The sequence below is a fragment of the Budorcas taxicolor genome, chromosome 7, assembly GCF_023091745.1.
Source record: "Budorcas taxicolor isolate Tak-1 chromosome 7, Takin1.1, whole genome shotgun sequence".
In the NCBI taxonomy this organism is placed as follows: Eukaryota; Metazoa; Chordata; class Mammalia; order Artiodactyla; family Bovidae; genus Budorcas; species Budorcas taxicolor.
In genome coordinates this window covers 106,526,751-106,539,178 of record NC_068916.1, presented here as the reverse complement: position 1 = coordinate 106,539,178, position 12,428 = coordinate 106,526,751, and the positions used below count along the sequence as shown (strand labels likewise).

Below are 12,428 nucleotides of genomic sequence, written 5' to 3'. Positions count from 1 at the left end.
CTTTTTTGAGAATTTGCATGTGTGGAAATGTCTCTTTTCTACCTCTCACACTTAATAGAATCGTATATTTGAAATAATGTTCCTTCAGTGCTTAATGGCGTTGCTCTGTTGCTTTCTCTCATTAAGAAGTTGATGCTATTTTCGTCTTTAGTCCTCTGTATGAAATCTGCTTCTTCCTAGCGGTCTGTGGAATACTTTTATACCCACAGCTATGAAACTTTATGCTGGTTTGCCTTGGCATAGAGCTACTTTTGTCATTTGTGGTTGGACGTACGGGTGAGTCCTTTTGGTCTGGAAGTCAATATCCTCTCATCCTGGAACATTTTATGGAGTTATTTCTTTTAATTCCTCCATTTTCACTGTGAAAACAATCATCCTCCCATTTTCAGAAGTGTGCTTTTGCTCTCATCTGTCCATGGCCTACCCCCGTCAGAGGACGCTGTGGTGCAGGGCCCTCAGTGAACTGCACTCTTTCCCTGCTGTCTGAGAGGGGCAGGGGCGGGCTCTGCAGTGGCGGGGGGTGCTCTGAGGGGCTGGCAGCTTCTTCAGTGGACGTCTCAGGAGCCCTGGCGCCCTCCACACCAGCCCTGCCCTCGCCTCTGCACACGTGAGCTTGTTGGGTGTTTTGGTCGTCAGTTAAGATATTACTGCTTTCTTCACTTACTGACTTTCAGTTTGGCTCTCTCTGGTCTGAGTAGCATGCCAGTGTATGTTTGTTCTAGAAATATATGTGCCTTTTTAATGCATTGTAAGATCTGGGAGCACATCTAACGAACATGATGAAAACTGATGACAAAAAATGCTGCCACTGAATCTGCGACAGCGGTTATGTTCCATGAGACTATTTTTGCTTCCTGTTGTTTACAGAGTTATGCATACTGCTGAGCTACTATGATTGTCCGTTAGTAAGGGAAGGAGAGGTTAAAGTTCATCAGAGAATAGCAAGTAAATAAAAATGTACCTTTTTTTTTTCCTCTTATGCATTTACCTGGAATCCTTGATTTCCACCTGTGGACCCAATTTAGAACTGCTGAATTAAATAGAACATGGTAGTATATGGGACCATCATCATGGATCCCTTTATTTGTCCATTTTTCAAAAAGACTTCTTTACAGTGAAAAACTCTGATCAACCTTTTCAGTCATTCAGCAAATATTTACTAAGTATCAGCTGACTATTAGACACAGGCACCATGGTTACATTAGTGAAATCTCTGTCTTCATGGAGTTTATATTTCCAGTGGAAATATATTTGGTTATCGTGTTACCTAGATTAAAATAACATGCCTTGTGTATATCACCATTCCTAGAAAAATAGTTGAAATTGTGTATCTTTCTTACTTTATTTGAAACAAAACTTGAAAGTTTTTGTTTACGAATGATTTATTTGCAAAAAGATGTGAGAAGATTGGTAAAAAAGAAAAAAAAAACCCCAATACCCATTATTGTACCCATCAGAAATAACTACTGTAAACACTTGGGTGTATATTTCATCTCCTTTGTATACATATGTATATATTTAAATATGTATATGTGTACAGAAATATTCATAATTAGTAGAATTATATTATAAAACATGTACAGTTTACATTTTATTTGTCAAGTGTTTACTTCAATTTTGTTGTTGTTGTTCAGTTACTCAGTCGTGTCCAACTCTTTGCGACCCAATGGACTGCAGCACGCCCGGCTTCCCTGTCCTTCACCATCTCTCGGAGCTTGCTCAAACTCACGTCCATTGAGTCAGTGATGCCATCCAACCATCTCATCCTCTGTCATCCCCTTCTCCTCCTGCCTTCAGTCTTTCCCAGCACCATGGTCTTTCCCAGTGAGTCAGCTTTTCATATCAGATGGCCAGAGTATTAGAGCTTCAGCTTCAGCATCAGTCCTTCCAATGATGAATAGTCAGAGTTGATTTCCTTTTGGACTGACTGACTAATATTACTTGCAGTCCAAAGGACTCTCAAGAAACTTCTCCAACACCACAGTTCAAAAGCATCAATTCTTCAATGCTCAGCCTTTTTATGGTCCAGTTCTCACATCTGTACATGTCTACTGGAAAAACCATAGCTTTGACTCTATGGACCGTTGTCAGCATATTAATGTCTTTGTTTTTTAATATGTTGTCTGGGTTTGTCATAGCTTTTCTTCCAAGGAGCAAGTGTCTTTTAATTTCATGGCTGCAGTTATCATCTGCAGTGATTTTGGAGCCCCCCCAAAATAAAGTCTTCCACTGTTTCACCATCTGTTTGCCATGAAGTGATGGGATGGGATGCCATAATCTTAGTTTTTTGAATGTTGAGTTTTAAGCCAGCTTTTTCACTCTCCTTTTTCACCTTCATCAAGATGCTCTTTAGTTCCTCTTCACTTTCTGCCATAAGGGTGATATCGTCTGCATACCTGAAGGTATTGATATTTCTCCTGGCGATCTTGATTCCAGCCTGTGCTGCATGCCGCCTGGCCTTTCTCATGATGTGCTCTGCATATAAGTTAAATAAGCAGGGTGACAATATACAGCCTTGACGTACTCCTTTCCTGATTTGGAACCAGTCTGTTGTGCCATGTCTGTTTCTAACTGTTGCTTCTTGACCTGTTTATAGGTTTCTCAGGAGGCAGGTCAGGTGATCTGGTATTCCCCTCTCTTTAAGACTTTTCCACAGTTTGTTGTGATCCACAAAGTCATAGGCTTTCAGTTCAGTCGCTCAGTCACATCCGACTCTTTGCGACCCCAGGGACTGCAGACGCCAGGCTTCCTTGTCCATCAGCAACTCCCAAAGCTTGCTCAAACTCATGTCCATCTAGTTGGCGATGCCATTCAACCATTTCATCCTCTGTCATCCCCTTCTCCTCCTGCCTTCAATCTTTCCCAGCATCAGGGTCTTTTCCACTGAATCATTTCTTCCCATCAGATAGGCAGAGTATTGGAGCTTCCTTCAGCTTCAGCATCAGTCCTTTCAGTGAATATTCAGGACTGATTTCCTTTTGGATTCATTGGTAGAAATTACTAGTCAGTCAGTGTAGAACTGCCTGAAGTCAAAGGCTTTAGTGTAGTCAATGAAGCAGAAGGAGCTGTTTTTCTGGAATTCGCTTGCTTTTTTTATGATCCAATGGATGTTGGCAGTTTGATCTCTGGTTCCTCTGCCTTGTTGAAATAGCTTGTACATCTGGCAGTTCTCGGTTCATATACTATTGAAGCCTAGCTTGACGGATTTTGAGCATTACTTTGCTGGCATGCAAAATGAGTGCAATTGGGTGGTACTTTGAGCATTCTTTGGCATTGCCTTTCTTTGGGATTGAAAGGGAAACTGACCTTTTCTAGTCCTGTGGCATCTGCTGATTCTTCCAAATTTGCTGGCATATTTGGAAAAGTGCAGCACTTTCACAGCTTCATCTTTTAGGATTTCAAATAGCTCAGCTGGAATTCTATCACCTTCACTAGCTTTGTTTGTCCTGATGCTTCCTAAGGCCCACTTGACTTTACATTCCAGGATGTCTGGCTCTAGGTGGGTGATCACACCGTCGTTATATCCAGGTCATTAAGATCTTTTTTGTGTAGTTCTGTGTATTCTGCTTCTGTCCATACTGTTTCTGTCCTTTATTGTGCTCATCTTTGCATGGAATGTTCCCTTGGTATCTCTGATTTTCTTGAAGAGATCTCTAATCTTTCCCATTCTATTGTTTTCCTCTACTTCTTTGCCTTGATCACTAAGGAAGGCTTTCTTATCTCTCCTTGCTATTCTTTGGAACTCTGCATTCAAATGGGTATATCTTGCATTTTTTCCTTTGCCTTTCACTTCTCTTCTTTCATCAGCTATTTGTAAGGCCTCCTCAGACAACTGTTTTGTTTTTTGCCTCTCTGTTTTTTGGGGATGGTTTTGATCATCGCCTCTTGTCATGAACCTCCATCCATGGTTCTTCAGGTACTTTGTCTATCAGTTCTAATCCCTTGAATCTATTTCTCACTTCCACTGTGTAATCTGAAGGGATTTGACTTAGGTCATACCTGCACGGCCTAATGGTTTTCCCTTCTTTCTTCAATTTAAGTCTGAATTTGACAATAAGTTTATGATCTGAGCCACAGTCAGATCCCGGTCTTGATTTTGCTGACTGTATAGAGCTTCTCCATCTTTGACTGCAAAGAATATAGTCAGTCTGATTTTGGTATTGACCATCTGGTGATGTCCATGTGTAGTCTTTTGTGTTGTTGGAAGAGGGTGTTTGCTATGACCAGTGCATTCTCTTGGCAAAACTCTGTTAGCCTTTGACCTACTTCGTTTTGTACTCCAAGACCAAATTTTCCTGTTACTCCAGGTATCTCTTGACTTCCTACTTTTGCATTCCAGTCCCCTATGGTGAAAAGGACATCTTTTTTTGGTCATTACTTCTAGAAGCAACTAGACCTACTTCTGGTAGGTCTGCATAATAACTGTTCAACTTCAGTTTTTTTGGCATTAGTGGTTGGGGCATAGACTTCAATTAATGTGATATTGAATGATTTTCCTTGGAAATGAACCAAGATTATTTCAATTTAATGGTTATCTAATATTCAATTTTATGCAAACCCCATAATTTGTAACTTTAAGTTATTTTCTCTGTTTTACTATTTAAAAATGTCTTGTGCTAATTTCTTGTAGCTAACTCTTACCAAACACCTTTAGTTAATTATTTCAATAATCTGTTATGAATAATTTTAAATACATGGAAAATTTGAAAGAATTTTAGAGTGGACACCTGAATACCCACTATGCAGTTTGTATAATTAACTTTTAGTGTGTTGACTTTACTGTACATCTAGTCAATTATCCATTCTTCTTACATTTTTTGGTAAATATTTAGATGCTGAGTCATATAATTTTCAGGCAAATTTTATAAAATTTAAAAAATTTTCTAAATCCTCCATGATTTGTAGTAATAATTTATACACTTTGAACTCTTGTCAGCACTGGGTTTCTTATTTTAATGTAACTTTTTAGATACTTTTTGATTTATAGATTTTTACTAAATTTTCTCATTTTATCTAAGATGACTTTCTTCATATATGATACTCATAAAACAATGTTTATTTATCGTTTGCTTTAATTATCTAATTTCTCCTCTAGATTTTGGAAAGGAATGTATGTAATTTGTTCTATATGGTGTTTAATGTTTTTTAAGGGGGACATTATATTTGTAACTTTTAAATGTACAGTTGAGGAAAGTAATCAGGAAATCACTAGTCCCTTTTCTTTTAGTGTTTGTAATAAGTGTGTAAATGAGTGTAAACTGGAATATTGGCTCTAGGACATTCACTCTTTTTTCTCTGTCACAGTGTCAATGGGCCGATGGAGAAAAAGGACACATTGAGGGCAGTCAGAGCTAGAAGTAGAATCTCATGAATTAAGCCCTCGTTCACTCACTCACTGTATCATGTTTCACTTCTTGGACTTTGGTTTTATCCCTTGGACCTCTATTCCTTTCAGTCTAACAGTATGACTGATAAAAAGACTTAAGAGTAATGAAGATACAGATTTGAAGTGTTAAGGAACCTAGGCCTCTTCGTGGATGGGTAGTGTGAGGCAGTTGAAGCAAGCACGGAAATGATTAGAAGGTCGCAGGGTTTACACAGCAGTGTTTTAAATGAGAGATTGCCTGCATTCTATTTTAAGAGGAATTGATAAATAATTATTTAACTTTGGTATAGCTATTTAAAAAGTTATTTGGAAATCCCGCTAGAAATATGTTGACTTTGTTATTTTTGGACCATTCAGCGAAATCTCTTTATTTACAGCTGGGGTCGAAATGCAGAGAACTGAAAGATATTCATTTCGGCCAGTGTTACAAGATCTCAGATGAAGGCATGATCGTCATAGCTAAGGGCTGTCTGAAATTACAGAGAATATACATGCAGGAAAACAAACTAGTAAGTACTTCTTTTCATCCTTCTGTTTTTCATTTAACTCTTGAATTCTTTATAACTCAGTGTTATCAGTTTTTTTCTGCTGATTTCTTTTGGTGGTTTAGAGGCAAATTCTACTTCAAAGAAAGAATCTTCTTAAAACAGTGATTTTTATAATTTGATTTTATAGTCATGTGGATGCTTGCTTGCATGTGGTACTTACATGTTAAAAATTCTTCATTAGCATGTGCTAATGTGTTTTTTCTAAACTGTGACAGTGGTAAAAATTAATTGGAAAAAATGAAATTTGGCTGCCAAACATGAGTATGTAGTTGTCATTCCTTCTGGTTCCCCTAGGGATTATAGTAATTTTAGATAGTTAGAAATTTTTAATATTCAAGAAGATGTACATTTGTAAAATAGACCCTTTCACTTTGTATGGCGTAAAATGGAATTCAGTAAATTGAGACAGATAATCTTGGTAGTTACATAGGTTTTAGAGTGTTACATAGAATTTATATTATATTTTAAGCACATGTGTAGAGAAGCATACACACTGTTTTATAAATATATTTAAAACCATGTAATTTTCTCTTTTTGAGATATACTTTACATATCATAAAATTTACCTTTTTAAAATGTACAATTCAGTATTTTTTAGTATATTCATAAAGTTATACAGTCATCATCACTAATTCTAAAATGGTTTTATTATCCCATAAAGAAACTTTGTGTCCGTTAGCTGTCCCTCTTCATTCCGCCTTCTGCTGCTGCTGCGAAGTTTCTCGCTCGTGGCAACTGGTAATCCACTTTTGGTTTCCATGGATTTGTCTATTCCAGACATTTCATGTCAACAGAACACAATATGTGGTCTTTTGTATCTACCTTCTTTGCCTGACCATATTTTTTCAAAGTTCATTTGTGTTTGTAGCATGTATCAGAGCTTCATTCCTTTTTATAGCTGAATAATATTCCAAATTCATTTAACTTTGATTTGATGAGTATGCAGTATAGAAAAAGAAAACTTTTTAACAGAAAAAGTTGTCACTGCAGAGGCATTAGTAGAGTTCTTGATGTTGAAAAAATACTCTACATTAAAATGTAGGCAAGATGGTCCTGACCATGTATCAGATTTACAAAGAAGATGTGCTTTTTAACTGTATCTACAAAATTAAGAGATCTTTTTTTGTTGCCCCTCCCCCCTAGAGTTAGTTTACAAAATTTAGTAAATACCTCTCACGTATTAAGGTAAGTTTTGAAAAGTCTCTAAGAAACATCAGCACTTCAAGTAACATAGTGCTTTTTTTTTTAAAAAAAAAGATTATAGTAAGAAAAAATTTGAAACACTGTGAATTAAAAGTATATGCTTTTATTAACACATAGAATTATATATTTCTCTAAAATTACATAATAAAAATACTTCCTATTCCTCTTTACATTTAATACAATTTTAATAATCACTCCTGAGTCTTTATGTTCTTTTGGAGACAGTAAGGTCTTCCGGGTCAGAGAGAGTGAATTTTTGAATCCTACATTGTGACCCTGGGGAGGCTACTTAGGGTTTCTGAATGTCTTTTGCAAATTGGGTTATTAGTATTTCTCTTTTTGCGGGTTGTGGTTTTGAGGATTAAATGACATAATGTCCTTAAATTATGCAGTATTAATTCTGACTCATAGGAAACATAAAAAAACTAGTGGTTTTTATGAGATCTTGACTGTGTTTGTCGTCTGTTTCCAGTTTACACTCAAGATAAATTAAAAGGTGGTAATCCCAACTTACAGTTTTTATATTTCTCCCATAATGGAAACATTTGTTGACTGATTAATATTTGTTTTCTTGTTGAGCAAAACCAGAGAAACATTTTTATTTTTTTATTTGTCTTTAGGGTGAAAACCTTTTATTAATTAGAGAAAACAACATAAAATGAAATTTAAAATTGACATTTAGAAAGGGCAAAACAAATCCTACCTGATCAAAGTCGTGTTTGTTTGGTTGTTCACTTTTAATGTCCCAAATCAACATTACAAAATACACAGGTGGCGCCTCTGCACCCAGGCCAGTTTTCTTTACCTGTCTCTTGAAATGTAGCCGTCTGTGAGCCACTGATTCCAGGAACATTTCAGCCACCAAGAAGCTGACTGATCTACAGCTTTGAAACCCTGCCCCGAGCATAGAATCCCACATACAGACGACGCTCAAAACATCTTTGTTTCAGTGAAAAATTTTGGTCAATGGTTTCTCAAAGGAATTGACCATGTTTTTTGAAGATTCTAGTTATATTCAAATGTCCTTGATATTATGGTCCATTAGAAAGATATTATGTACTTAGATGCTAAAGGAAATAAGTTTTTATGTAGTGTTAATCAGGAAACATTTTGATTTCATTGTAAATTGAAGTAATTTTTCCTATATTTTAGTTCAGTGAAATTCTTTCAATTTAGAAAGAGAAATTGAGAATCATTTGAACTCTTTCTGTTGGACAGTTAAGCTGTTGTTAACTCATCTCCCATAGGAACTTTGGTTTGTATTTTTAGGAATTATGAATAAGGAGAAATATTTGAATTACTTGCAAAGCTGTGATTTTAAGTAGTCTGGGTTTTTTCTCTCTGAGATATACTATCATTAGTTCCTTAGCAACAAATATTTTAAACAGGGTAAGTAGAAATAATAATCTGGTTAATGACAAATAATATTTATATATGTGGATATGTAATTATACTGTATATTTAATTATAGACAGGGACAGTCAATGTCATTTAATGGAACAAACAGCTAATACAGATACTTAGGAGAATATTGTGTTTGAAAGGATGCCAGCAGAGCTTTACCTGCACAGATAGATATTGATCATTAGCCCAATTATTTTGCTGATTCTCGTATCAGTCTTCTTAGGAAGAACCTTCTCGAGAGTGTTAGAGTTTCATTGTGTGGCCTGAAAACAGTCACAGTGTGGTGCTTTTCCAAAGCATAAAGCTTGCTGACTTCAGAATGTCAAACTGTGTGCTTTTATATACACTGAGTATTTGACTAAGTATATACCGTTTTTAATATTATATCTTGGCCTTTAGATGGCAGCATTGTCTTTGTGTATTTCACTGACATAGCTTTTGTGTCCTTCATGTAACTGTAAAGATAAAATGCTTGTACATGGGTTTTTGCAGATATTTATGGTTTATTTTTAATTTTGTCGTTTAAATGATTTTAGGGAAATTTTCTTTAAAAACATGAAATGCTTAGCTTTATCTTGAATGTTACATGGTGAACTTGCCATCTTACTCAAAGTAGCAGAATATTTAAGTGTGCTTATTTGTGGCACTGTAAGTAAGGTAGACGTTAGAATGGGGAAAGGGATGTGTTATTTACCAGAGGGAGCTTTATGCAGGCGTCAAGTGAGGACAATGACTGGACATTTTTGGATTCAGATGATTGATGGTGGAGCAAAGAATTGAGGACTTAGATGTAAAATCTTCCGCCTCAAATAATGGGTTTTTGTTTTAGTCATTTTTTGAATGAGACAGGTGCCATGCACCTAGATTGGATGTATCTTGCATTTTCTATAAAATGTTGTATAGATTATGAAAACAGATCTGAGGAATACCACTATAACAGGTGTCTAGCATATTGTATACAGCCATCTGTTGTCTATTAGCTATAGCATTAATATCACTTCTGTGCAGTACTGGCTACAGAATTATTCTAAAGCCATGTTTAGTTTGTGTATATAGTTATTGATGATCTAGAAACTTCCGTAAGTACATTTTCTCTGCTTTTTAATTTCCTTGCTCCAGATTCTGCTTCTCTACATTTTGAACAGACGTTCTTTGGGCTCCTTTTCATTTAATTTTAAAATGATGGGGTCAGATAGATTATCTACATTTGCTATCCAACTTGATGTCTTGAAGTACTTATGTCTTAAAGATGTCTTAAAGTTTTATGATTTTGAAAATGGTTTCTATCCTAAGGCTTAGGGTCAGCATATTTGCTATATATGTGTTATACTTATTTGACTTATGTTTAGGATCTTCTACTTTGTAGAGTTGAGTTATAAACTAGCATAGATTTTGGAGTTACCCAAGAAACTAGTAATATATTATGAATAGATTTTAGAAAGTTTTTGGGAAATGATGAATGTTTTCTGGTTAAAACTTGATTTCCTGTCAGGTAATTATGACTTTTTGTTTTTTTCAACCCCCTGGTAAATTATTTTGCTAGTTTTATAATTCTGTACCATCTCCCTTGGCTCCTGCTGTAACATTATTTGTAACATTGTTTTTAATGTTGCTATCCTTTGGAGGCCTACATGTATGAAGTAGGATCTAAATTTACCTCTCCGTTTCCTTCTTCCAGGCTGGAAGCATTTTAGGGAATGAATGAAGCAAACACTTAAGTTTGAGTTGAAATGAATTCATCCCATTCATGATCCAACTGTTTCTTAATCGTGTGATGCAGTTAATTATCTTAATTTTTGTACTTTGATCTCCTTGTTTGTAGAAAGGATATAATACTACCTCAGACTTGTTCTTAGGCAGATCAGACTAAAAGAGATTGAGGTGAAGTACAAAATGTTGTTCAGTCGCTCAGTTGTGTACAACTCATTGCAGCTCCATGGACTGCAGCACGCCAGGCCTCCCTGTCCATCACCAACTCCCGGAGTTTACTCAGACTCATGTCCATTGAGTCAGTGACGCCATCCAACCATATCATCCTCTGTCTTCCCCTTCTCCTCCTGCCCTCAGTCTTTCCCAGCATCAGGGTCTTTTCTAATGAGTCAGCTTTTCACATCAGGTGGCCAGAGTATTAGAGCTTCAGCTTCAGCATCAGTCCTTCCAATGAATATTCAGGGCTGATCTCCTTTAGGATGGGCTGGTTGGATCTCTTCGCAGTCCAAGGGACTCTCAAGAGTTTTCTCCAACACCACAGTTCAAAAGCATCAATTCTTCAGTGCTCAGCCTTCTTTATGGTCCAACTCTCACATCCATACATGACCACTGGAAAAACCACAGCTTTGACTAGATGGACCTTTGTTGGCAAAGTAATGTCTCTGCTTTTTAATATGCTGTATATAGTTCCAAATGCAGAAGTCTTTATTATAAACTTTTTTCTTCCTCTCCTGACTGGAGTTCACTTTCTGGAGTGTACCAGTTTGCACTGGCTGTTGTCGGTGCCTGCTGTCACTGACTGTTTCTAATTTCATCCATTAGTCACCCAGAGTTTAATTCTTTATTTTTGCTGCTTGCTGTAATTTGAGGTTGTTGAAGCAGCTAAGTGAATAGATTGGTAGCCATATTATCGTCAACTAGGGTAAGTAAGGTAAACATTTGCATCAAAGCTTAAATAGCAGCAACTAATTCAGCATCCTATTAAGGCTTGTCTTTCCTGACTCTTTCTTTTCACCTTAGAGTGAATATATTAAGGGATTTGGTCCCCGCTACCCTCCAATACCCCCACTACATTTTTGTTGTCTTATTCCTCAAATACTCTTTGAAAAGTGAGTTTACTTGTAATCCAGACATAAGTGATGTACATTTATGAAGGATTCCATTTTATAAGTACTCACTTTGGCTTCCAAAGTCTCCTAGGGTGGATATTCATCTTCATTGCCTTTCCCCTCTGAATGGACAAAACATTTACTTGCATCAAGAGTGGTAGTTTCCAGTAAACAGTGATGCGCAAATATGGCATTCTAGAGAAGGTGACATTAAGTTATTAAACTTCATCTTGTCTTTGTTACTACATTTCAGAATTTTGCTTTCAATTTTTGATATTTAAAAAGACTTAGTAGTGGTTATCTCACTGAGTGTTTATCATGTACCCAGGCACAATGTAGTTTTACATAATTAATTTTCACTTATTCCATTTTACAGATGAGGAAATTGAGCCCTCGAAAGATTAAGTAACAATAGATAAATGTCACAGTCAAGGTTTTAACCCAGATCTGTTGGATTCCCAAGCATTTGTCTTCAAGACCTTTGATTGCCTGGATACATCACAGATGGAGCTAAATCTATATGTCTTTGAACCAAGCAGTAATTTCCAAAAGGCATTATCCCTCTTAAAACATTTACTGACAGGTGCTGTAAGCCATCAAAGGAGGAAGTTAATTGTTAGCATGAGCAGAAGATCCTTTTGCTAGAATAATAACTGATTTTAGGGGGAGCTGCTAATACTAATAGAGATACACTGAACTCTTCTAGGAAAATTAGTAAAATTGTCAAAGAGAAGAAGTGTCTTCTGGAGAGTGTTCAATGTTGATATTAATCCTGTATAAATATAAACGTAATTTTATTAGAATTGCACTCATGCAACGTTTTTTACTTTCCACAAACATAATGTATTTTTTATGAAGTTTGTGTTTAGAAGCTAAATACTATTTCATTTTTGTCTAATAGATTTAATAAAAATTCTAATGAGTTAATGAACTGAGAGCTTTCCACTCTATCCCTTAACTCTGTTTCAGATGTTGATTTGGTGCAGTTAAAAATGGAATACCTACTGTGTGCCAGGCACTCAAATAGTGTTAAGGAATTTAAAAAGTTATACTGCCAAAGAAAGGATA

At 36.2% G+C, this 12,428-nt stretch overlaps 1 protein-coding gene across 1 annotated transcript in view; it reads left to right on the top strand.

Moving 5' to 3' along the window:
* Nucleotides 1–12,428, top strand: part of FBXL17 (F-box and leucine rich repeat protein 17) — a 517,327-nt gene that overhangs the window by 37,494 nt on the left and 467,405 nt on the right. The window contains exon 4 of the mRNA XM_052642856.1: nucleotides 5,764–5,895. Coding sequence (XP_052498816.1) covers nucleotides 5,764–5,895 — 132 coding nt within the window. The remainder of the gene's footprint in view (nucleotides 1–5,763; nucleotides 5,896–12,428) is intronic.